This window comes from Peromyscus eremicus, chromosome 8a, assembly GCF_949786415.1.
Source record: "Peromyscus eremicus chromosome 8a, PerEre_H2_v1, whole genome shotgun sequence".
In the NCBI taxonomy this organism is placed as follows: domain Eukaryota; kingdom Metazoa; phylum Chordata; class Mammalia; order Rodentia; family Cricetidae; genus Peromyscus; species Peromyscus eremicus.
This window is the reverse complement of record NC_081423.1, coordinates 72,933,043-72,959,815: the sequence shown is the minus strand read 5'-3', so window position 1 is coordinate 72,959,815 and position 26,773 is coordinate 72,933,043. Positions and strand designations below refer to the sequence as shown.

Below are 26,773 nucleotides of genomic sequence, written 5' to 3'. Positions count from 1 at the left end.
CTAATTGCTTTCGTGTTGGACTGGTTTGGGGGCTCTTTGGCTCTAATTAAAAGATTAGAACTTCTGTAGTTCTAATTGTACATTTCTAATTCTTTTGTACAGAGAGCTGTTTCTTCAACTGTTTCTTTTTTTTTCTTTTTCTTTTTTTTTTTTTTTTGGTATTGAGGATCAAATCTGGGGCCTCATGTACAGAACGCAAGTGTTCTACCACTGAACCCCAGCCTCTCTTTCCTCAGATCTGGGTGACTCTTATTCTGTTTTGTATACCCATCTTCTGTGGGTGTTATGTTCTCTGTGGTAATTCCTGGTGCCCTGGTTGTGAATCTTCTCCTGTTTTGATTCTGGCCACAGCCCAGAGGTTCAACGGTCCTTAGTCAAACGTTGTGCCTATTTGTTTTCTGTGGTTCTCATGAATTCGGAATGCAGGCACCAAAGGCAGACATGCTGTATTTGGATGTTCTACAACCCCAGGAGACAGAAAGTCCAAGGGCTGCAGTCTGAGGTGCTAATGCTTACGCTTAAACTGCAGATGCTGCTGTAGTCACAGAAGGTGGGAAAGCTGGACCAGTGTCCCTTTATCAAGCCCAAATCCTCCAAGAACTCTCCCTGTCTTTCAGATGAAAGCAGGAAGTCCTCATCCTCAAGGAAGCACACGTTCTTACTTCAGCCTCAAGTGGAGAGAGATTAAGATCCATGCTAAATTCAGCAGTGGACCAGCATTTCCCCTTTATCACACTAAGCTGTTGAGAGGACATTCTTTGGTAAGCTTAGAGTGACAGCACTCCCAGTGGCTTGATACTAGTGGCCAAACCTGCTCCTTGGCTTTACAACATAACCCAAGGCTTAGTTTCTATAAGTAGACGTGCCGAAAGGGAGTCCGAAAGGATTCACTCTTCTGGTCATGCTCAAGAGCCCCTTCTAAGCAAGAGTTTCTCCACAAACACAGGCTAGAGAACAGGGAGGAAAGGTGAGAAAGGATTAGGATGCAGCCATCCATTCTGAGACGTTCCAGTGACGTATCTCTCTGCGGCTTTCACTTTGGCTCTTCGTCCTAGAATCTACAGTGCCCTTCTTTGTTCTCAGCCATGCCGTGTGTACAGAACCATATTTGGCCTGTCTTATCTAGCATTTCTACATCTGAGACCAGGAACTTGGGTTACTGTGTAGTCAGTTCATCTAAAAAGCATCTACTCTCCAGCACGCAGGAGGCAAAGGCAGACATATCTCTATGAGTTCAAGGTCAGTCTGGTCTTCATTGTGAGACCTCGTTCTTCCAATTCCCTTAAAAAATGGCCTTTTCTCACGAAGGAAACAGGTTGGTTTATTTGTGTAAATCAATAGGCCTATTTAGACCCTTTTCTAAGTCATTCAAGATTTTTTGGATTGCGTGAAAGAAAAACAACTTGCTGAAATTATTGTGTCCTGTACTGACGATAATAAAATAAATGCGCACACGTGTGTGTGTGTGTGTGTGTGTGTGTGTGTGTGTGTGTGTGTGTGTGTTGGGCAACATATTTAAACACATACAATAAATGCAGTTTGAATTTGGTGTCTTATTTCTTCTATGGTACTGTTTATTCTCTTGAACCTGTCTTCACTCATCTATTGTTCTGTGACGGTAAAGTTACAATTTTTTCAAAGCACAACTTCATAATGAAGATTCATAATCTTCATAATGAAGATATTTGAAAACCTTCCACAGTGGTTTTGTTGTTGTTTGTTTTGTTTTGATTTGAGGGTGATAGGATTGCTTGTTTCAGCAATAGATTTTAGTTTAAGTCATACGAGTTTAAACATCTAAGGAAGCTGGTAAGCCACTATTAAAACAGTAAGAAAATGTGTCTTGGAACAATCTTTTGTGTTTAGTTTAGGAATGTCTTACTTTCTTTCTGCCCCGTACAAGGAAAACCCATGCTGAACTGAATAATGTAGTAATTTATCAGTGTTGTGGCAAATGTGACCCCGGAGCCTTTGTAAATTGGCTTTAAATAGCTTTTCTAACAACTTTTTTTTTCTAGCATAGAACAAATTACATTTCAGTTTATTCTTGCAAGATAAGAGGGTATAATCATTAGACATTACTTTGCTAGGCCCTGGGAAGCATATTCTACAGCCCTCAACTATGAAAAGTAGCACAATCCTTGACCCATTTTACAAGATTAGGTAACGTGGCTTTCCAGACCGCGTTGGCAAACAGGTGGCTGTTGCACTGATCTTTAAACTACCTGCTACCCTCAAGGCCAGGTACAGTTTTCTGCTGAGAGATGCAGTAATATCACAAGACTTGAATGAACAAAATCATCTTTGAGTTGCACAAAGATCTATGTTATGCAAGCTGCAGAAATCCCAATAACATATCTCTCATGTCATTTGTACTCATTGGGGTGACAAAAATCTTGCCCATTGTGATTCATTTTAACTGTGTGTGTGTGTGTGTGTGTGTGTGTGTGTGTGTGCCATGTGCTTAACTCCCTTGGCTGTCTGATGAAGCCAAGGGATTGATTCCTGAAACAGTGTTTCAAAATGCATAACAGAAAGATGAACAACTTTATTGAGGTCCGAGCATCTGACCTCTGAGATTTTTCAAGTGTTTATGTTCGGCTCCTCCCCCCCCCCCCCAAGTCTTCCAAATAGACCTTCTTGAAGAGGACTCCTGTACCTGGGGGGTTCCCTCCCAGATCCCGGATTCGTCACAAACTACACACAAGCATCTGTTTTCCTTTATTAAGTGGGAAAGACAAGTTAAAGTGGCTGCTTTCTGACTCAGGCAGAAAACAGCAGCAAATGACCTTGCAGGTGTGATTTTTTTTTTTTTAAGAGGAGGAAAAGGGGAGTCTGTGTTAGAATGGGCTAGGATGCAGTGGTAGAGGAGATAAAGGACTAGGGAGAAGGGGAAGGAGATAAGGGAAAGGGGGTAGAGGTATTTGTCCCAGAGAGGCAAAGGACTGTCTCTGGAGAGAGAGGAGACAGATGTGGCACATAGGCAAATGGCAGTTTATAAAGGTAAAGGGGGAAACCCCGTGTTAGGATGAGGTGTTAATTTTATTTTTATTTTTATTTTTTTATTTTTTATTTTTTGGTTTTTCGAGACAGGGTTTCTCTGTATAGCTTTGTGCCTCTCCTGGAACTCACTTGGTAGCCCAGGCTGGCCTCGAACTCACAGAGATCCGCCTGGCTCTGCCTCCCGAGTGCTGGGATTAAAGGCATGCGCCACCACCGCCCAGGGAGGTGTTAATTTTAAATGGGCATGTTAATTAGGTGAGCCAAAGGGGGCTTCTGATTGCTGCTGGACTTTGGTAGTTAGCCTCAGGAGGAGGAAGTGGCCAAATATAGGAACACTTCGGTGGCTAGCTTTATAATGTAATCTAACAGTTTTTAGGCCGAGGGAAATGGGAGAGAAGGGCAAGGCCTGCCAGAGCCATGTGTTCTAGTGGGCTAGCGTCCTTTCACCTTCTATCTTTAGACAGGTAGGTAGCAGCCCACCCCACACACGTTTGAAGGTTACGGAGGTGATTATGGGATGTGTTCCCCCACCCAAAGAAGTCTGCTTCTTCAGCCCTTTCTTCTTTCCCCAGCTAAGCTCTAGCTTTTTTTTTTTTTTTTTTTTTTTTTTTTTTTTAAATTTTTTCTTTTCCATTCTTCTCATCCTTTGCTTAGCCTCGCCCGCTTTGGGGCCTGGACACACCCCCTCCAGCCTCCGCTCCACCCCCCAGCCTCCGCTCCCCGCCCCCACGCCGGCCTCCTCGGCCAAGTCCCGCCTTCTCTTTTTCCTGCCAATCAGGTTGGGGCCACCTTGTGACACTGCCCCCAGCTCTCTAAGGGCCAGTGGGTGATCTGCGCTCGGGGCGCTGTATCCCGGCTGCGGAAAGATGGCAGGGGCCGCGGGCTGCTTCTCCGACGAGCAGTTCCGGGAGGCCTGTGCGGAGCTCCAGCAGCCGGAGCTGGCCGGGGCCGACTGGCAACTGCTGGTGGAGGCCTCGGGCATCACCATCTACCGGCTGCTGGACCAGGTAGCGGCTGACCCGCCCGCTTGTGAAGATCAGGGCCCCCAGAGTACCCGGGTCAGGACTCCCCACAGGGCTGGCTGCTCTGCTGGAGTGACCAGGCTCCTCTGAGTTAACTTTGCCCTGTGTGGTTGGGCCATTATCCGAGCTCAGCCTCAGGTCATTCTTGTTGCTGGATTTGTGGATTGTTATATTTTATGTTTTACTTTGTAGCGTTTGCAAAAAAGAAACCCAAACGGCCTGGGAGCAGGAAGTTGTATTTAATGGCCCATGATTGGAGACCTGGCAGCGTGCCAAAGGTATCCTGTCTAGGGTCTGGACTTTCACTAGAAGAAGGTATAATATGTCCAATACAGGGTTCGGATACTGAACAGGAGTGGTGTGGCTATGGGCTTTTGGGTGCCTGTGACTATCTACATTCACAAGGGAGAGACATTTGGCAGCAATCAGTTGATAGACAATAGGAAATGAGTAATTTGGGGGTTTAGCCCAACTCAGGAAGTAGTTTGTTAGGAATAAACGATAGAGTTAAAACACTGGTCAGCTGATTCCTAGACCATGCCTAGACCTGCGGAGGACATGGGTTTCCTTCTGCCATATGGGTGCCAGTGCTGTGTGGAGTGGGGGAGGGACCATGTTCTGAGCCCAGAGGGAAAGAGACAGGACTCAGGGACTGAGTGGCCAGAGTGGCCAAGAGGTGACAGCAGTAGGCTCACCATTTTAGTGACTGTCTTCTTTGGATTCTAATTTTAAGTTGTATTTAAGAACTTGCTTGTGAAGCTTCAGGCATCACGCAATGGAAACTTCGGGAGGAGTGGAGTTGGTTGTTGAGCATCTTACTGGGAGCCTTTGGAACCAAGTAGCCCCCCCAGGTGGAGAAACTGGAGGCTTGTCATCATGGCTTTACTGTAGGCAGCCGAAGTTCCCTGGCACAAGCCAGGAGTGTCACAGTGAAGGAAACAGACCAGGAGGGATGAAGTCACCTCACCGAGACCCAGGGAAGTTCATGGCAAGGGTGTGGTTGGAGGGCTCACAACCTGGTAAAAGAAGTTTGTGGTATAAATCGGATTAGACCGAAATAAGTGAAGGTAGACGAGGAAACATCTAGTCTGCAAAGGTAGATTCCTGTCAGCTAGGTCGTCTCTACTTCCTTCTTGAGGTCACAGGACAGCCTGGATCCATGCAGTTGCATAGTCCTCCAGGGCCTGGAATAATACTTCATGAGGTCAGCAAGAGGAAATTTTACTGGATGCCTCTGCCGTGTCAGGGCCAGGAATTTGCTGATGATAATTATCAGTCTGGTGATGGCTTTGTTTCCGCGTCCCTTAAATGAAGGTGCACGAAAAGAACTTCGAGCTGCCGTTTTGCCTCTTTCCTAATTGTGCTCGCATGCATCCATCCGTGTGTGTTCCCTACTGTATTCATGTTTTGCTAAGGATGGCAGTTGTGTACTCACCAAACTTGGCCTGTTGTATAGCAGGACCATTGGTTACAAGGTGAACAAGAGACAAAATCGTCATCCTAGTGAGACTTGAACAACTCTCTGTGTGAAAGTGGATGCTTTCAGACAAAATTCTTCTGTTGCCTCCCCGATCCTTACACCTTCCCTGGCAGCCACATATCAAGGTGATACACACTTGCCAAGTCCTGTATCAGGTATCAGATGCCTTTCCCTCCCCTTTCTCTCCTTGTTCAGGTTGGGTTCTCAGCACCTCTCACCTCATATTGCTTCATCTTTTTAGCTGGTTTCTTGGCTTCCATTTTTTCATTGTCCTGTATCCCACATGTTCAGCACCTGAAAGAAAGGTTGTGATCTTATCATTATCCTTTAGATGTCACCCTTAGTCACAGAATTATTGCCAGTCATTGTAATAGCAAACAGTTGCTACAATATCACCCTTAGTCATAGAATTGCTACTAGTCATTGTAATAGCAAACAGTTGCTACAATGTCACCCTTAGTCACAGAATTGCTACCAGTCATTGTTAATAGTTAACAGTTGCTGTATGTTTTCTTATAATCCGGGCACCGGATATTGACTTGCTTATTTCTAATTTTAGCCTTAGGATAGACACTGTTGATCATCACCCTTTTACCCACGTGGAAAGGAGTGTGTCCAGGAAACAAGTTAGTTAGTCAAGATTAGAACCGGCATCTGAACCTAGTCGTCTGGTTCCACACTTCTTTCTTAAATCCTCTGCCTCTCTGAGCAGAAGGCACATGCAACCTGGTGGGGATGATGAGGTCCCAGCTCATCTTTTTCCCAGCAGTGTCTCCCCATGCTCACACATTCAGGCCATCTTCTGTTTATCAAGATAAAGAAATTGAGGTTCTAGGAAGGTACATGATCCATGCAAGGCATAGAATTAAGAAGTGCTTCAAGAGTAACACTCAGTCCTTCTGTCCACAGACCCCTTCTCTATTCTATCTCCTACATCACCATTTGGTAGAGCACCTGAAATGTGGAATGGGTTGTCCTGGAAAGACGTACTGCCTCATCATTAACATACTGAAAAAGAAACCAAAGAGTGGTTATGTATTCAGTCAGTATTTATTGATGCTCTATGAGATCCAAGTGAAGTGCTGTGACTCTAAGATAGTGTCACTTCCCTGAAGGTTCCAGTGGCTTGGTTAGGAAGATGCTGTGTAGGTTGCTTGCATTGATGGCCTTTAAGAATCATGTTTGGCATGTTGTTGATGGCCTCAAGGTGGTCGTTGATGTCTGACTGCTTGGCGTACCATCCTCAACATCAGAGGCGGTTCACCTGAGGTGGTAATCTGGTGGCTCCTCATGGTTCCTCACTGAGCATCCTTTATTGAAATGAGGATGGAGAGAAGCAAAATGTCGGTCACATCTAAATGTGCCTGTGAAAGGTTTACTATGTTTTGGAACGATGAAAATAAATGCAGAGGCTTTGGGACATTCTTCAATGTAATAAATTATATTTTAAATTAAAAAGTAGATTTGTGCCATCTTGTAGAGTAGATGCAAATGATTCTGAATCCTGTTGTTGGACAATGGGAACTTTTCCTCATGTAATTGTATTTATCTAATTTGGGACAGAGTTTCATCATGTAGCTGTAACTGGCCTGTTATTCAATATGTAGCCCAGGCTATCCTAGAACTCCCAGAAATCTTTCTGTGTCAGCCTCCTGAGTACTGGCATTTATGGGCACGCACCACAGTACCTTCCTAGATGGGAACTTTGGACAAGAAACATTTTTATATACGTTTGGTTTTCCCATTTATTTATTCAGTCACAATATGTTTCACGTGGAGAGTTTCTTCAGGATCATTCTCTCCAACACTGTCATCTCTTGCTTCAACTTTCTCTGTTCTAATCTCCTTGTTTCTTTTTTCTACCCATGTTGTAGTGGTAATAACTTAGCAGCATACAATGTGCAATGTGCAAAATACCATCACACGTATGTCTCATCTACTCCTTCAAACAAATCTGGAAGCCAGGCAGGCATGGGCTTCCTCTCTTACCACACAGGTAGAAATGAGAAACTGAGTCAGAAAAAAACTTGTGAGTAGTAACTGGCATGAGCTAGTCTGCTTGGATAAAATCATCAAATATGCAGCTTGCTGGGAGGCCAGAACACATCCTCTTTCTGAAGGCCGACCAAAATCAGGTGAAGGCTGCCCTGTAGCATCATGAGAAGAGCATGGAATTTGGAGGCAGGCAGTCCTGAGTTCAGACCTCAGCTCTGCTCCATTCTCATTCATTCTGTCATTCATGAGAGTCACGTGCTGCTGCCTTTGCTGGCAGTGGGGAGTGAAGGAGATGATCGCTGTTTCCCTGAATAAGCCTCCTGAGCATGAGCTGGATTCGCTAATGAGAATAAACCCCCTAGATGATAAAGAGATGTTGAGGGGTATAAAATACTATGAAGAAAATCAAGCAGGGGGAAGGGAGGGAGAGAGTAGGGAGAAGGCTCAGCAGGAAAGGGGACTTCTGGGGAAAGCAAGAGAACTGAGTTCAAATCCCCAGCACCTATTTAAAAAAATCTGGCCATGGCTACATAGGCCTAGAACCTCAGTGCTGATCAAGTCCTGTGTGTTCTTCAGCACGACATGTTTACCTGTTGCTGAGGCCGCTGGTCCAAAGACTGTTCTTTTAGAACCACTGATGTCTAGGGACAGCCTGCCATGGCACTTGTGGGCTTTCTGATACTGAGAGGTACCGTCAGAGGCAGAAGAGTCTTTGGGAGACAAGGAATGCTATAAACAGGTGAAAACAAAGGAAGTGACCACTGAAGACAAAATCAATGTCTGTCAGAAGACTGGCTGTCCCTGATGGCTGGGATAGTGAGCCCCTGCAAATAAGTGTGGTCCTCTGAGCTGTTCTCATAGATTCTCTAAGAAGAAGAGCCATAGACTCTTAGGAGATCTTTCCCAGGGATCTATAGTCATGTCTCACAGCAGCTTTGGACTGCATTACCATGGCAATAGTCAACAACATGGCCTATAGACTGAGTCTGGCACACAGAGGTCACAACTTTGGTTTAGGCCGATGTCAGACTGAAAAGCTCTGTCTGATGACTTAGTGGGTTATCTCTGCATACTGGCCTCAGAGAAGGGACTACACTGGTGTGTACTAGACCTTGGCTGTGTCTCAGCTGGATGAGGAGCCAACCGTCATTTCCCAGCGATGGCTCGGAGGAGGAAAATGAAACTGCATTGATCCAGGCTGCACTGTGGGCTGAAGAAGGAAGCACAGGTGACCTTCACAGACAGGAGTCTCTGCCAGCTTCAGATTTCCTCTACCGTCCCGTAGCTGGATCTAATCCAACTCGGGCCACAAACTTCTTTTACTGCAGCATGATGGGTCTAATCTGCCTGCTCCTCCTACCCTTCTGGCTCCTGGTGTGATTGGATCAGACTGCTTCCAAATTCAGGGAACTCACTGAACTGTAGCTTACGAGCAAGCAGGGCCAGCTTATCTACAAGCTGGACACCTGTTATCCCCCAAGATACAGAGGCCACTTTTCTCTTCTCTTTCACCTCCCCCAAGTGTGCAGAGACAGGCGACAGCCTTTCTTCTCTCTCTGGGTGAGTGTGTGAGTGGGAGTGGTGTGAGAATGCTGATCCCAAGGTTTAGATTTGAGGGGGTGAGGTTGAGTAGGATGTCCTGCTTCTGTTTCCAAGTATAAACCAAGCTTTGTGGTCTGCCCTGACTTTCTCCACACCCCTGCTGGGGGCTTCAAATACAGTGAAAAGTTTGTATTTGGCCGTGGAACCCAGAGAAGAGTTGTTGACTCATAAAGAAGTATTTGAACTTACTGGGTCCTTGGTCATAAAACTGTACCAATACCCAGGTGAAACAGAGCAATATTTGGGGTAATGCTCAACAGAAGTTTGCGCTTATAAATTTGTCCTCTTTTTGATGTCCCGCTGAACATCCTTAAGCCTCAGTTTCCCTGTCTGAAAAATGGGCTAATAGCTCATACCTCATATTATTGTTATGTGAACTAAATGGGATAAGCCATCTAAGTAGTCAATTCGTTATCTGGTGTTCAGTAAGTGGTCAGTGAGTGTTAGTAATCAATCATTACTTTAGCTAGCTATCTGCAACCCTTAGGTTTTAAACGCATGGTAGTTTCTTTTCATTTTTTTCCATTGCACTTTCTTAGAACATCAATAGTACATAGATTTAATCAACTGTAGCCATAGCAGCCCATCTTTGAACCCTGACTTTATTTTGGCAAAAATGCCTACTTTTTATGCCCCCTGAATTTATCTAAGTCCAATAGAATGGTGGGAGTTAGTGAGCATCCACAGCTATACAAGGACACCTTGTCTCCTGGGGGAATGGAAATGCGCTCTTCCATGAGAGGCCAAGTCAGTGCACAGCAAAGAGAGCATTCATGGGGACGGGGGTTGAAAAAAAGTGGCGCTCGGGCTGCCTTGTAGTTAGTGATGAAATGCAGATGAGCTCCACAAATGAGGGGTAACTCGTGGGTGATACCTTTGTCTCGGTCAGGTCAGGGGCATGTGGTGTGGGCAGGTGATATCCACAGGTGATTATTCCTATGTGGCAATGAATAGTGAAGGTTGGCTGTAAATAACATTTTGACAGTTTATATTTCTCTCATGTAAATACACGACAATTACTCTGCTGAGGTCGAATGAGCATACCAATGACCTTAACAGGGGAACTGGAAGTAAACTGCATGGGTTGAAAAAAAAAAAAAAAAAAAAGACAGCTTGGAGTTTAGACAAGCCACCAGAATCAAAATCACATCTTAAAATTAGCCACACCAGTAGCAGTTTCCTAGTCATGTGTCTGGGCCTCTGCAGCCTCTGTTTCTTCATTTGCAAACTGGAGATGCTGAAATGCCCCTAAGCTCAGTGCCTGTCATAGAGCGGGTGACCTGTGAGTGTCAGTGGAGTATCTGTGGTCCTCAGTCCTCACTTCTTAAGCTGGAAAGAGGAGATCAAATATCTTCGTCCCCCCTCATGGACTTCCGCTGGATCACCTGATGTGACCCTCAGACTCATTCTATGAGCTGGAAACTCTGCTTTGACCCATTTACAGGTTAGGAGGCAGAGAGCTTAGACTCAGCTCAGCTCATGGCTTCAAGCCCATGCTGTCACCACTGTGCTGTCGTTTCTAGCTACAGAGTTCAGGAGACATCTCTTAGGGACAACAGTGGAAAACTTGGCCACATCTAGTCCGTTAAAATTGAGAACATTATCCTTACTCTTGTCCTGCTTTTCTTCTGGTCAGAGTCTGACTTTTCCAGAAACATCTAAAACAATACTTTGGCCATCCAGAGCACTACTGGGCTTAGGGACACAGGGAAGCCTTCCAGGGAGAAGTGCACTCTGAAGCAAGAGCAGCAAAAGGGACAGGTTACAGGCTTCGACACCAAGTGTCATCAGTTGACTCCTAGAAAGTCACTGGGGTCTTTCACAGCATTGGTCTGTGGCCCCTGACTAATCTTATGTGATGGGCTTTCTTTACCTTAAGCTTTAGCCCATGGTCTGGATAAGACATGTAGAGAGAGTGGAGCTAAATGAGATGCTCTTGGGGTAGAAAGAGCTGTTGTCAAAAGACTCACTGTCTCCCTCTGTTTGACCTGATACTTATGATCAGACTTATGTAAGTAATTCAATAGCTCTGAGTTTCGTGTGTCTGTCTACCTCAAGGACCACACTGATGAGTCAGTAAGATTGTGACTACAAAATTATTGGGAAACTAAACTATGACTAACAAACCAATTCCCCAATATTATTGAAAAAAATCATAGCATGTCTAAAGGGTCAAAAAACTTCTCCAAACAAACCATGTGGCTGTTGCAGTGACCACTGATGGATTGATTGTCAAGGGAAGCTCATGGTGAGGGGTAAAGTCAAGACAGAGCCTATAGCTGATCACTTCTCAGAGCCAAGAGCCCAGATCCCTGCCAGCTTTTGAGTGTTTTATGAGTTACTTAGTGTCTCTGCAAAATTAAACATTAACCATCAATTTAATGCCCACTGTAGCGGCCCTTTGAATTAGTTCTCCTTAGATGGAGAACTAATGACCCATTGTGGGTCATTAGTTACTTAGCTCACGTGACCGACCACTCACCTGATTGGACAAGCAATGTAGGGTCACTTCTTCAAATAGGTGGAGGTAACGTGCGTAAAGCATAGGGACCCCTATTGCCTTGGTCTATGATGTTCTCAAAACTGACCAGTCTCAATAAAAATTACCTCTGTCTCCATCCAGTTCCTGTCATAAAATCCACTGGTCAGGGCCACCAACAGGGCAGCAAGTCAGTAATCCTCCCTTGGAGGTGCTCCCACTCTCTGGAGTTCTTCCTCACTTTCCCTTATAAATCTACATTTGCTCTACTCCTCGGTTGTATTTCCTGATTCTTTTTCAGCATAAGCCATGGGTTCAGCATGGCATTGGAACTAGTGATCATCATTCTAGCTCCCCAAGTTAATAAGTTCTCTGTAGTGGTTTAAAGGAGAATGACTCTCATTGGCTCATATATTTGAATGTTTGGTCCCCACTTGGTAGAGCTGCTCGAGAAGGATTAGGAGGGATGGTCTTGTTAAAGAAGCTACTTTAACAAGTGTGTCACTGGGGGCAGGCTTTGAGATTTCAGAAGACCTCTGCATTCCCAGTTTGCACTCTCTCTGTGTCTCTGTCTCTTTCTGACTGTCTGTCTCTGTCTCTGTCTCTCTGTCTCTCTCTCTCCTACTTTCAGCTAAGGATGTAAGTTCTCAGCTACTGCTCCGGCACCATGTCTGCCTGACTGCTGCTGTGCTTCCCACCATGATGGTCATGGAGTCATCCTTGAAACTGTAAGGAAGCCCTTAGTAAACTTTTTTATAAGTTGCCTTGGTCATGGCATCTCTTCTGAGCAATAGAAAAGTAACTCAGACACTCACCAAGAGTCAAGAGAGACTCTGTTACTCTTAAAGAACTCACATGGTCCTTTTTCTTTTTCCTTGACAACGTATTTTTAGCAATGCTTTGAATTTCTATAGTGTTTTAGTGAATTTATACACAATCCCATGGTCTTTCAAATATTCACAAGTTTTAACACTATTCTGCCATTCTGTTTTAGAGCACTGTGAAATGAAGAATCAATCCAGACCTAGAGCAATAGAGACTTTCAAGGAGTTAGGTGGACATTTCAATGGGGAGAGTTCTTTAGGCCTAAGGTCTTCAGCACTGTGAAAGTTAGGCAAGTGAATTTTCTCTTTTAAACCGTAGTAAATAGGGTTAGGAAGAAGCATGCATGGGAAGTGAGATGAAAGGGTGGCGTGATTGGACAAGAAATCAGGGAGTCCTCTACCCTGAGCCCAGCCCGTTCACCAGAGAGAGTGCATACTGGCTCAGGTTAGGGTGGGTCAAAGGTCAGGGCCTTGAAGCAAAGAGAAAAGTTCATTTAGTTTGGTTAAACATTTTGTTTTGAATTGATCAGCGAGGACAGGCAGCTCAGCTAATCATTTATGAAGCAAAGAAAGGGAATTTGGAGAGTCTGCTCAGGTCTTGGTGTTCATGAGTCTGTTCTGTCATATGGGGGAGTGATTTGCTTTTGTTATTGTTGTTTTGTATGTCCTTTGTAGTCAGTGTATTATGAACTAAGGATGCAGAGTTGGAATTTTGAAGTTTTTTATCTATCTATCTATTTATCTATCTATCTATCTATCTATCATCATTTTCTGCCTATCTATCTATCCATCTATCTATCTATCATCTATCTATCTATATTTATGTGTACCTACATGAGTTCACATGTACTACAGTGCATACAGATACCCATGGAAGTCAGAAGAGGATGTTGGATCCCCTGGAACTGGAGTTATAAGAAGTTGTGTGCTGCCTGATGTGGTGCAGGGAGATTGATTCAGGTCCACTGCAAGAACACTGAGCCATCTCTCCAGCCTTCCTTGTTTTAGAGACAGGGTCTGACACTGACTCTAAAGCTCACTGATTGGCTAGACTGTGTGGCCAGCAAGCCCTAGGGGTCCTCCTGTCTCTACCTCCCCAGATTTTTTTTTTTTACATGGTGTCGAGGATCCAAACTTAGGCCTTCATGCTTACATGCTCTTTTTTTTTTTTTCACTGTTTCCTAACATCCCAAGTTTCAAATAAAATTCTGCAATGTCAGTGAGGACCATTTGGATCATTTAGGATTGCTTTTCAGAACAAGTAATAAAAAATTGGGCTGAGCATGCCCTAAATAAAGGTACTTTTTGGTCTTACATAACTAGTCACTCAGAGATCTATGGTGTGGATGTCAGTTTAGCTGATCCATTACACTAGTGACACTGGATCTTTCTACTCTGCTGTTTCTTATTTGTTGTTTTTCAGTCCCTGAAGATATGGCGCAGATCCAAATATCATGTTCCCATTCAAAGCAGGGCAAGGGTATCACTTGGAGGCTCTCCAACACAGGAGACTAGAAAAGTTACTAGCCATTCACATTCTCATGAGAGCTCTCCCAACAAGGGAGGAAGTGGGCGTATACCATATCAACCAAACCTTGTTTCTTCTGGCAATTGTATTCCATGCATGATAGTGGCTAATTCACTGCCACCCACATAACTTTTCAGTATTTGAAGTGTAGGAAATGGTCTTAGAAATGGAGCATTACACACCCAGTATATTTTGCTATAGAAGAGGAATCTGAACCATTTTTAGAGGGATAGAGGTATATGAATAAGCATATATGGAGTTATTCATTACAATGTTGGCAAGCTTGGGAAAATATCCAAACAGATGATTTGTAAAGCTAATTTTTAAAAGGCCCCATACATGGTTAACATAAACTCTGTTCAGGTAAAGCTAAGCTTTGTGTTTTTTCTAAAATACAACTGTAAGAAATTGGTACCTAATCCCAGGGAGCTGCTTCTTCACTGCTTCTGAGAGCACACGCTGCTGTAAAAGTATCATAAATATTTAAGAGTGCAAACAACCCTTGAATGGTAATGCTCACACTCTAATACTCATCTCTGAGAAAATATCCCTATTGAAAAAATGAACTGGGATTTTGAACTGAGTGTTTCATGATTATTTTGGAAATACTCATTTCTGTAAAATATTCTGAAACAGAAATGCATTTGGGGAAGAATTGTTTCATGTGAACTTTCCATAGTCTTAATATACTACTAAATTTGAGGTAAAAATACCACCTGTTGATACCATATCATATCCATTTGCTCACATAGACAAACATCTGCTCCCTTTAAAGAAATACTATTGGATATTATTATCAGATACTTACAAATTATGAGGTTATATATCTCTCATTAATAGTTCTTTATAATATCTTTAAACTGTCTACAGTGAATATGAATTGCTTTTATAATGATTTAAATTTGCTTTACCTTTTAAAGGATGAAATAAAAATGAGTATGTTTGCTATATCCATTTAGAAATCATGAACAAGAGAGTGCTTTGATTCAGGAACTTGGGCCAGGCTATGGAGCTCAGCAAAAGAATGTGGGGCTGAGAGATTAGGAAGGGGTCACCGAGGATCTTGTTCCCCTGGAGTGCTGGCATTTCTCAGTCCTGCTACAATGGGACTAAAGGAAGTCATCACAAGAGTTCATTCCTCCGTGTTCATGCAAACTGTAGGTCATTCTATTTTCTCTTTGACTTTCTGGCCCTCTTCTATGATACACCTATGTGTATCAGAGTCATGTAAGGATGTGATTGCATTCAGGAAGGCAAGGGACCTAGTCTAAGAAAACAGTTCTGTGTTAATTTTTGTAGATGTCCACAGTAAATCATGGAAGACTCCATGATCATTATTTTAACATGTAAGTATCCTGTTTTTGGTGAGCATGTGTAGAAAACAGGACCTCTGTTGTTGTGGGGTGTTTGTACACCGTGTGAAGATACATTGCTGTGATTGGTTTAATAAAGAGCCAAATGGCCAATAGCTAGGCAGAAGGTATAGATGGGACTTCTGGGCAGAGAGAGAAAATAAGAGGAGATAATCAAGGAGCAGGAGAGACTCGAGGAGACACGGAGGAAGCAGGATCGGCAGTAGGTGACAGAACCTAGATGAATAGAAATGAGTACATATAAGTTATAAGAGCTAATGGGATTAGCCTAAGCTGATGGCCAAGCTTTCATAATTAATAAGACGTCTCTGTGTCATTATTTGAGGGCTGGCTGGTGGGACAGAAAAAGAATTGTCGCACTGTTTTCCCAAACAAATTGTTCATTCTCTCTCCTTTGGTTGGAATGTGCCTATATTGATGTAAATGGGTACATATGGGGAAGCCCTCACCATAGTCCTTCCTGCCAGGGCAGGCAGAAGTTGTTTCTCCTGAGGCCTCTCATCAGATCCCAGGGATAGCCCTTCGCTCAGGGTATCAATCCATGCTGAGGCACACAGGTCTTAGATACACCCAATTCCGCTCTGCCTATTAGAGAGCCCTGGTAACAAGCCATCTGCTTGTACTGCTGGCAGATCACTTTGAATTTCCCCTTCTGTTTCTGCCAGGGTTCTTTCATGTCCATTGGGAATGGTTTGTTATGTTAGTGCCAGCTGAGTTGGATGCCAGTCTTTAGAAGGATCTCCCAAGACTTTCTTAGTCATTGCATGGGTCCTTGGCACGGTGTTTAAGGAGCTTCTTTGGTGAGCAGTCAGTGGAACCCAAGATTCATCTAACAGCTGGGTTTTCTCCATTTGCTTGTCACTTGCTTGTCTCAGTCAGTTCATTGCCTTTGTCCTTTAGATCCACCGCTTTCCTCTTAACACCAGGGACCAAGCCAGACCAAGCTCAGGGAATTCTGAGTTGCCACTGTACCCAGTGAAATGTGTAGTGGGGCCACCTAGAGCCTAGAGCCCTCACAGACAAGGATGTGGCTTGACGTGAGAAGGAAGGAACTCACTTATACATGTAATCTAGGAATTGTCTTTTTCTAAATAACAGGATCGTCTGTTTCAACATGATTTGAAGCTGATGGCGATTCCCTTTTTAGTTTTCTTTCTCAATAAAAAGTAAAACAAAAGCATAAACAAGCCCCACATATAACCCCTCTCCCATATAAACAATAGAAAAACTCTGTCTTGTGAATGACTTCATAAAATTCATTGGTTTCATTGTACTCAGTGGTTGTATAAAACTATACACCCCACTCAGAGCTCTGGTTGACTATGTAACATGGATATGTGCCTGGTATCTGCAAATCAACCAGACCAAACTAGAGCCCTTGCATGCCTCACAGGTCCCCTCTTCTCCAGTTTCTTCTGTGTTGGTGAGGGCCACTTCCTCACCGACCATGTCCAATGATGGTTGACAGAGTTCTCCTTGGTGATCTGCTTTCTTCTCGTCATCCTTCCAGCAACAGTTTCTGGCACCCCCACCATTGCTGTTAGCTCCCTGTTTTTGGTGACCATCTATTTTCTGGATTAATGTACTGGGTATTAAAGCCATCTCTGTTCACCTATGGCACTGTTCTCTACCAAGACTTCTGATCTTTTAAAATCTAGTTAGATCTGGTCATTTCTAATCTGTCCCTAGTCATATCTGGCCATGCCTCTGTCCACAGACACTTTAGTTTTCCAGAGTGATGGGAATCAAAACTCTTCCCATGGTTTTCCAGGATCTTTGGTGTCTTGACTCCACAACTTTTCTACCTGCAGCTCCTATAGTTCTGTTCCAGACTTCTCTCTTGAAGCATGCCTTTCCTCATCTCCCAGTGACTGGTCCTTCTGACATTTAGAACATGATATCCTGATAAATCTTGGGAAATGGTCCCTATAGAGGCTTTTTCTATCTACCTGTTGATATGGGTCCCCCACAAAGACACTATTTACTATATAACTCATCTTATGTCCTACTTAAATCATCTGGCCAATGCTGACAACTATCCCTTCCACCAGTACCTACAGCTGTATATAAGATACATGAGACCAGGGGTCCTATCTCCTTCTATACTGTGGTCACCAAGACCCCAGAGGAGGTCAGTGGTTGATGTGGTTGAACCCCAGCCCCAGCTGTTTTTCATGTGATACAGAATCTTAGCTCTGGTGTCAACAGATTGTTCCTCTCGTTCTGTTTCCATAGCCAACTGGACTTTATGAGTATAAAGTGTTTGGTGTTCTGGAAGGTTGTTCGCCAGCTCTACTCGCCGATGTGTACATGGACTTGGACTACAGGAAAAAATGGGACCAATATGTAAAAGGTGAGTGATGGCTTGTTTTAAAAAAAATCATTAAGCAGTTAGTCTTGTCTGATTTAGTCGCGTATACTTGAGGCTGAAACTCATGTTGGCATTTCCAGTACTTACTCTGGCCAAGTCTCAGAGTCAGTCTCTCCTTTGTCCTCATGGTTGCTTGGCCCTGCTTCCTGAGCTGTGTTAACCCATGTGCCTTGATTGCCATGGAAGCCTTCTGGGAAGATGGTCTCCAAACTTCCTTTTGGAAGATGAATCAAAGGTCTCCAAATAAGCAAGGGTACACACATGTGAGGAAGTGAGGGAGTGGGGTTCTGAGGGGCTGGAGGGCACTGGAGGTCCAGACACCTGCCTGAGGGAAGGCAGCATGTTCAGAAGCCACTGGCAGTTGATGTTGTGGGGTGGTGATGCTCCCCCGCCACCCCCACCCCCCAGCCGCTAAGCTGAGGACATTTCATGACCTAAGGCAGGAAGAGAATCCAGAGCCTACATAGTCTACGTAGTAGAGGTTTTACCTTGGAGAAATAAAGCCTCCTGCATCTTAGAGGGGGTAGGGGCAAGTCAAGACTTCTGCAACTATCAAAGAAGCAGCCTTATCTGCCCCCCCCCCCCCGCCCTTTTAACGTCAGCTCTAGACTGTGTTCCTCTGCATTGACCTATTTCTCAGGCAGATTCCCGCTCTTTGTGAGAGTGTCCTTCAGAGGACACAGGCTCATACTCTTCTAATCATGCAAATAACTCTAGGAAAGAAAGTCTCATTTTCTTAACAAAAGTCAGCCAGAATCCCAGAACTCCTTCTCCACCATTCATCTCAGAGGAACTGCTCAGTCTGTGAATACTGGTCATGGTATGGGGGCCGCTTCACGTTTTCAAATACCTTTCCTCATTAGGGGACATCAGCACACTGGCCTCTCCAAAGGAGGAGGCTGGCACTGTCTCACTCCCCCCAGCCGCCATAATGCTGTCATGTGATACAGACTTTGCCAACAGATGCCCATGTGGGTTCTGCTGGGAAAGGAGCAATGTGAGGAAGCAGACAGCCTACAAATCCTCTTTGTTCATGTCAGCTAACACACCCGACTTTAAAAAGAAAAGTAGCCGCAGGGCCTCTTACTCTGTTACCTACCATCAGCTCTTCACACTGTGCTTTCTGGTACAGTAAAAGCCACTGTTAGCTTTGCTAGAACAATCGGGAGTCCTTACCTTACTGCTCCTGGATTTTAGGAGTACCCAAGAGCCTTGGGACTAATTGGACCTAAGCTTACTACAGGAGCAAACTAAAGCCCTGGCCACTTGATCGCCAGAGTCACGTCTTGCTCCTTTGCCTAGCCCTAAACACTTTCCCTACTTATAGCAGAGATGGACAGGTGTGCGTGCGTGCGTGCGTGCGTGCGTGCGTGCGTGCGTGCGTGCGTGAATACTGAGCAGGTAGAGGCAACAGATTCACTTATCCCTTCCTCTCACGACTGTCCACAGTATTCTGTGGCACTGAGGGCCCACAAAGCTCCCTAACCCATAGTCTGCTTCTACTAGATTTCTTTTAAATGCTAATTGTACCCCGATGCATCTCCCACAGGGGTGTCTTGATCCTTCCCTGGATGGTTAGATGAGAGGCCACCACACAGCCTGGGCACATGTCTGCTCTTCAATTCCTTTGCTCTCTCCTGTGAGAGCTGCACAAGAGCACAAACATTAAGGGAATTTAGTTACTGGAGCTGTGGCCTGTTGTGGAGAAACAAGCAGCTCAGGGTTCAGCCGCATTGTAGCTGTCTAAGGACACAGCCCTCCATGAGCCTTTTGTTTCCCAGATGCCATGACCCTAAACATACCAGACTCTGTGACTTCCTCAGTCTCTGGCTAACTGTAGGGAAGAGCAAACCTTGATGGTGTGTGTGTGTGTGTGTGTGTGTGTGTGTGTGTGTGTGTGTGTGTGGCTGGGGAGAAGCAAAACTCCTGGTACTCTACTGACATCTGGTGGTTTACCTGTTTAAAGCCACTGATAATTTCTTGACATCCAGTTCCTTACATGTTATCCCAGCATGCTGTTGGTACACAGTGGACAAGCGCTGGGCTTCTTTAGGTTTTCTGTGGTTCTTTGTCCTCTAGACCATCCTTGAGCAGCGAGGTTTCAGTGGTAGTAAATATACTTTTCTGTCAATAAACACTTCTACGTCTGATGAGTTAGAGGTTTATCACACACTGAGGCTACATAGGCTTCTTGAAACCACTGAACTCCTTCCGATACGGTTAACTTCTGTGTTCTCCTTCAGAACTCTATGAAAAGGAATGTGATGGACAGATGGTGGCCTACTGGGAAGTGAAATACCCCTTCCCTTTGTCCAACAGAGATGTATCCTTTCTCACACAGTGTCCTGTGTTCCCCAGCTGCCATCCTGCGCTGGGATCCATTTATTTCAAAGCAGTCATGGACAACACTGTCTTGGATCCTTGCAGAACCGTCTGCTAATGCTGCAGCTGTTTGTGTGACTCTCAGAGACTTCAGAGTGTGATTTCTGGGTGTGATCACATAGGACAGTAACCTCACATAAGGTCACAGGAAGGTATCACATTCTTTCCAGACAAAGTGTCCCAAGATAGAAATGGTTGAGCCTTAGAATTGGGGCCCCGAGTTGGATGGTGGTGGTGGCGCACACCTTTAATCCTAGCACTTGGGAGGCAAAGGCAGGTGGATCTCTGTGAGTTCCAGGCCAGCCTGGGCTACAGAGTGAGTTCCAGGAAAGGCTCCAAAGCTACACAGAGAAACTCAAAAAACAAAAACAAACAAACAAACAAAAGAATTGGGGCCTCGGAGGAACAGTTTATGAAGAGTTTTGGTCCAGACAATTTGATCTTGATTTTACAGAGGAGGAGGTAGGGTCCATGGAAGTGAGATAACAGGCATCAGATTGGTAAGAGAGAGCAACCAGGACTCACCCTCTTTGCTTCTAACTTTCTTCCTCCAGCAGGGTCCTCTTGACTGCTCTTTTCTTTTCTTTCTTTCTTTCTTTCTTTCTTTTTTTTTTTTTTTTTTTTTTGAGACAAGGTTTCTCTGTGTAGTTTTGCTGCTGCCTGTCTTGGATCTTGTTCTGTAGACCAGGCCAGCATCGAACTCACAGAGATCCACCTGGCTCTGCCTCCCGAGTGCTGGGATTAAAGGTGTGCACCACCACCACCGCCCGGCCGACTGCTATTTCTTGACACTGGGTGCTTTTTTTCTCCCCACTTCTGTGTTTATAAAGTAAAGCAATGGGCTGAACTGTAGGGAGTTCTTCCTCACATCTAAGCATATTGATCCCTTGTTGCTGTGAACAAATTTCCTGACAATAACCTACCTAAGGGCAGGAGAGGTGGGAAAGTATGATATGTTTGGATGAAAATTCCGTGATGAAACTCATCACTCTGTACACTAAAATTAATAGAAAATAAAGATGGGATATACATGCGCTGACGTTTACTGTCGACCGTGGGGATGTTCTGTGCATGCTTTTAGAGGTGAAATAGCTTTGCTCTTCTTGGTGAACCAGTGTTTCCCCAAACAAATCATCTGCCTACTATAACTTGAGGTATCTATGTGTCTTCCTATGGTTTTAGTTGTAACATGGATACCTTCATGTGTATAGGTCTGTGATTACAGCTATGGATGAGGACAAGACAGGATCAATACTATTTCTATCCAGTGCTATTTCTGCACCCGGATTTATCTAGTGCTCCCAACATTCCTGCCTGAGGACCAATAGCACTCCCTTTTTGTAGATAGAGAAACTGAGTCTGAGAACATTTGGTTAGCTTCCCCAGGATTACAGCTAAGTGAACAGTGCTCTCTGTGTGTCTTCTTGGAGGAAGAAGGAACGTGATCTTTGCATAACCAAGAACTCCTGGGACCACTCACAGGTAGGTGACAGCGTTCTCCAAATGAGAACTATGGTTGGATGTGAGGTTCAGCTTTGCAGGGGACACAGGCAGTAAGTGAGGTCTCAGTAGAAGGGAGCAGATGCCAGGGAGAAGGCACAGAGTGGCTTCCCATTGCCACCAGAGTGGGCTGCTTTCCTCATGCTCATGTCATACCTTGACTGGCTATGCAGTATGTCTACATCCGCCAGCGGCGAGACCTGGATGTGGACGGGAGGAAGATCTACGTGGTCCTGGCCCAGAGCATCTCTGTACCTCAGTTTCCTGAGAAGTCTGGGGTGATCCGAGTGACGCAGTACAAGCAGAGCCTGGCGATTGAGAGCGATGGCAAGAAGGGGAGCCGAGGTAAAGCCTGGGGTGCAGGTCAGCAGCTAGCCAGGGCCAGTTGAAGGCTGGGCAGGTGGGAAGCAGGTTAGGTACAAAAGCTTATTTAAGGCAACCGTGGCCTAGGAGCAGTCGATTGGAGGTCAGCACCGGGGAGAGTCTCAATCCACACACCAGATTGGCTAGAGCTTGACATAGGTGTTTCAATCTGACCCAGTGCATTCTTTTTTGGTTTGTTTATTTGTTTTATTATTTCATGTGCATGAGTGTTTTGCCTGCATGTGTTTCATGCCTGATGTCTGTGGAGGCCAGAAGAAGGCATCAGATCCTCTGGGACTTAAGTTGCAGGTGGTGGTGACTGACCATGGGGGTGCTGGGAATTGAACCAGGATCCTCTGTAAGAGCAAGAAGTGCTCTTACAAACTGAGCCAGCTCTCCAGGCCTGCCCCTTACTCACGTACTCTTTATTGTCCAGATGAAATCAGAACACTGATAGCAGACCCTAGGGGTTCAGAAGAGTCACTTCAGGTTTATCCCATGGCTATAGAGACAGGGCCTGCAGAGGGACAGTGGATTGGCAGGTGTTCATTAGAAGATACAGCTCTGCTCAGCACAAGGCCAGAGACTCAAGAACCTTGAGTTCCAGTCCCCCAGAAGGAAAGCATGGCCATCCACCTTCCACCATACTGGCACGAGTATCGCCCGTGTGAGATGAAAATCTGATCCATCACTCTGATGCCCGCTAGGTCTGTGGTTGAACTGTTCTGACTCTGTATTTCCTCACAATAAGGTGGGTGAGCTGTCAGCTCCTGGGGCTGTTTGGATAATGAAATGAGAGATGATTTCCAAGTGTCAAGCATTTGTCAGGCATCTGAAAAGTCACAGCCAGTTGTTCCCCGGGCTGTATTTTTAACAATGCTTCTATGTCAGTAGCCACAAGGCAGGTCAGGGCAGTTCCCCAGGATCACTTGCTCCCTTCCTCTGTCTCTCTGGGCCCAAATCTGAAGGTAGAAGGTTTGCAGGGCTTTGTTACTGCATTTGCCCAGTCCCACCCCTCCCCCACCCCTTCTGAATTGTCTTTTCTTTTCCCCATTTAGTTTTCATGTACTACTTTGATAACCCGGGTGGCCAAATTCCGTCCTGGCTCATTAACTGGGCAGCCAAGGTGAGATCCCAGGAGGCAGGTGGGGGTGGGGGACAGGGGTGGGGGACAGGGTATGTGCATTTGACAAATGTTGACTTAGCCTGTGGGTTGTCATGTTGAAGAGACACATTGTCCCAGGGTAATGAGACTCTTTTATGAAGAGATTGAGTTGAGTGACTTGGATAGAGCTGGAGCAGCCAACACCCAGGATGGAGACTGTGACACAGGACAAAGAATCTGTTAAGCGTGGAATGCCAGCCCTTCCCCGCCAGTGGCCCCAGACCCTCCGAGATCACGCTCTGGAACTTCCAGACAAAAGTCTGCTCCTTGTAGGGACAATGGTGCTTTCGGTATCTGCTTATGGAAAGTTAAGACAGACAGACTTTGCTTAGAGACAGCCCAAAGGAAGCCGCTGCTTCTGTGGTCCTTGCTTTTATCATTCCCTAAGGCCAGGGAACTGTGCTAGGAGTCACCCAGGTCACTAGAGGCTGCCACTCCTAGGATCCTGCCTCATTGTGACTATTCAGCAGGATTTGTACAGGCCTTGGGGTGAACTCAGGAGACTCATGGGAGTAAGAATGCCTGTGGGCATCAGAGGGAAACAGATGTGATTCTGAATCTGGGTTTTGCTACTGGATGTTTTGTGTTGGTTAGGGAAGCCCTGACTTTCTTCCTTTTTTAAAAAACCAAGGATGAATATTGCCTACTGTGTGGAGTAGAAGGCAGTGAGGTAACATTCACAGAAAGTCTTGCACAGTGTTTGACACTAACTAACTATGTCTCCCACCTTCTAACCCAAGCACCGTTTGCGAATTCAGTAAGGCAAGCCCTTCCACTTCTTCAAGGAGGAATCCAGAAACCTAATCCCAGATCCTGTCTTTTCTTTTTCTTTTCTTTTTTATTCTTAAGAAGTTATGTGTATGTGTGTACATGTGGGGGGATGTGCCTATGTGGGTGCAGGCGCCTGCAGAGTCCAGAAGAGGGGCTGGAGGCCCTGGGGCTGGAGTTACAGGTGGCTGTGAGCTGCCTGACATGGATGGATGTTGACATGGATGCTGGGAGTGAACTCGGATCCTTTGCAACAGAAGCCTGTGCTTTTAGGCCCTGGGCTATCTCACCAGCCCCCTTTTCCTTTCTTTTTAATAAATATTTCCAAAAGGGCTCTGTAGTTCTTATGAGCAAAAGTCAAGCTGAAGGCCCTGTCTATGATGCAGCTGTCTGTCCAGGTCTTGCCTTGTGCCATTTTCTTTTTCTTTTTTTTTCTTTTTCTTTTTTTTTTTTTTTTGGTTTTTCAAGACAGGGTTTCTCTGTGTAGCTTTGCGCCTTTCCTGGAACTCGCTTTGGAGACCAGGCTGGCCTCGAACTCACAGAGATCCGCCTGGCTCTGCCTCGCGAGTGCTGGGATTAAAGGCGTGCACCACCACCGCCCGGCGCCTTGTGCCATTTTCTGACCGCATCATGTAGAAATTGAATCAGAGGCCCCAGTTTTCTTTATTTCCCCTAAAGCCATCGTTGTTTATCTTCTGCCAGAGTGAAGAATACATAGAAATGTTTTTTTCTTTCCCTTTGCAGAATGGCGTTCCAAACTTTTTGAAAGACATGGTGAAGGCTTGTCAGAATCACCCCAAGAAAACCTAACAAGGAGGATGGGACCCCAGCATCCATGAGGAATATCTCTGGATGTGTTCCAAACGATGCTCAGCCTTCCCGCTACACTCTCCATCTTCAGAGGTCGATGTGGATCCCTGGAGTGCTTGCCTGTTGCCTGGCTCATTTGCTGCCTTCTTTCACGCCGGTTCTACTCAGGGCTCACTGCCTTCTTCCACTATTGAAAGGGTGGCCTCTGCTTCTTTGTTTTTAATTAGGGAAACCCTCAGCAGGGAAGAAAAGCATTCTGTTGTACCATTTTAGGGGGATGAGCGAGAGGAGGAAGGACATCAAAACACGAGAGTGACCCTTCCTGGCAAGCAGGCTCTCTTCAATACTCTTTTGTGCGACTCAGGAGTGGCTGCTGGAGATGGCCTTTGGCCCATAGTTGACCTTCCATGTTCCAACCTTGGGGACACAGTGATGTCCGTTCTCTTTATGCTTTGCTGACTGGGATAGATTGGGATTTGAGGCAACACGCAAGTATTCCTACTTGTGCAGGATCACGAGCTGCTGTGATATCAGACCACTGTGAGCGTCCCAGGCCTGACTGAGCACATGTTGAGATGACCACATTTCCCTAATTGCCCACATCTGGACTTTTCCTTTCCCATAAGCCACTGGGAAAACGCTGCCTGTAACCTCTGTGCATTTGACTGCAAGCCCAAGGCTTCCAGAACAAAGATAGCTGGAGCACAGCACTATGATTGTGTCTTGCTAAGCAGTAGGTAACTTTTCCTTCTAGAATGTTTAGAGATGTTGAAGGGTCAATAAGAGTTTACAACCAAGGCAAATTGAAGTAGTGGTCTGCTGTGCCCTTTGCCTTTTTCTTTGGAATTCTACCTCTTCAAAACAAGGACCCTTGGAGCCCTAGTTTTATCCTGAATTTTTGTAGGAAAATATATTCTGTGGCCAAGACACAGTCTCGGTGATCTCAGGGAAAAGCTTTAATCGGTCTGTGCAAACCTTGATGAATAGATATGGAAACTCAGGATTCAAACAAAGCCAGAAGAAAGGGATTGTTAAAGTGGTGTTCCTTAAAGTGTGTGTTCTCTCTGGGAGGAAAGGTGTGTTCTATGAATAAACAAACAAACAAATAAATAAATAAATAAACAAATAAATAAAACACAGTGACTTACGCTTCTCTTGTGGGCCGTTTCTTTCTTACCTCTTTCTTTTGGGAAAAATGAGTTAGTTAGGCCTTTTTTGTTTCACTGACATCTGACCTAGCTCATAGACTAAGAAAAAAAAATGAAAGAATAAAAATTTGAGGCTGGAGAGATGGCTCACCTATTTACAACACCGGCTGCTCTTTCAGAGGACGGTGGTTCAGGTTTACATTCCCAGCACACATGGAGCAACTCATCACCATCTGTGACTTCAGTTCCAGGGATTTACACCCACTTCTGGTGTCCACAGAGCACTGCATGCACATCATGCACATATACAGGCAAAACACCCCATTAAATTAAAGTCTTTTAGGAAGAGAGAATTTAATGCTCCCTTGCATTCAAGGCCACACTTATTTGGCTTCTGGGAGGAACCAGTTCAGGTGCTTAAGTTAAGTTTAAAATTCAGCTCTGTTCTTCAGTTTATCTAAATGTTATGGTAGGATTGCTACTAAAAGCAGTAAATAGGCTCATGCCAAGCAGATAAGAAAGCCAGGCAGGCAGGCAGGCAGGCAAGAAGAAAGGAAGGAAGGAAGGAAGGAAGGAAGGAAGGAAGGAAGGAAGGGAGGCAGGCAGTCAAAGGCAGACTCCTTGTCAATGAATACTGTTTCCCTGCAATATAAACTATGTCTATGGCATGTGCTTATTGATTCTGGGAGCAAGATTATTCAAGTAAGTAAATGCTTCATAAAATTATCATTAAAATGTCATTATCAATAAGTGACTGGTATTTAAATTTAGGAACGTGGCATCTATTTGTCTTATATTGTGAGTGTAAATTGATCCCTGACAAGGGTCCTTTGAAATATAAGCATGAGGATCCCAAGGCCACAGTTTCTGAACAGAGGATTGATGTGAAATGGTGCCGTTTAAGCCATTTCTTTTCTTAAAGAGGTTTTTGTTCATCTTTTGTTCTGTCTTGTTTTCCAA

The 26,773-nt window shown here is 44.9% G+C and overlaps 1 protein-coding gene across 2 annotated transcripts; it reads left to right on the top strand.

Annotated features, from left to right (window-relative positions):
- The first annotated feature begins 3,815 nt into the window (after positions 1 to 3,815).
- On the top strand, positions 3,816 to 25,782 carry Pctp (phosphatidylcholine transfer protein). Of its 2 annotated transcripts, XM_059269612.1 has the most exons (6): positions 3,816 to 4,010; positions 17,542 to 17,659; positions 19,921 to 20,000; positions 21,733 to 21,904; positions 22,981 to 23,048; positions 24,600 to 25,782. In XM_059269612.1, the coding sequence occupies exons 1-6, from the start codon at positions 3,870 to 3,872 to the stop codon at positions 24,663 to 24,665; spliced, it is 645 nt and encodes a 214-aa protein (XP_059125595.1). In that variant the 5' UTR covers positions 3,816 to 3,869; the 3' UTR covers positions 24,666 to 25,782. The 2 variants fall into 2 exon arrangements, with proteins under 2 accessions (XP_059125595.1, XP_059125596.1); XM_059269613.1 differs by lacking the exon at positions 22,981 to 23,048.
- Positions 25,783 to 26,773: the final 991 nt, after the last annotated feature.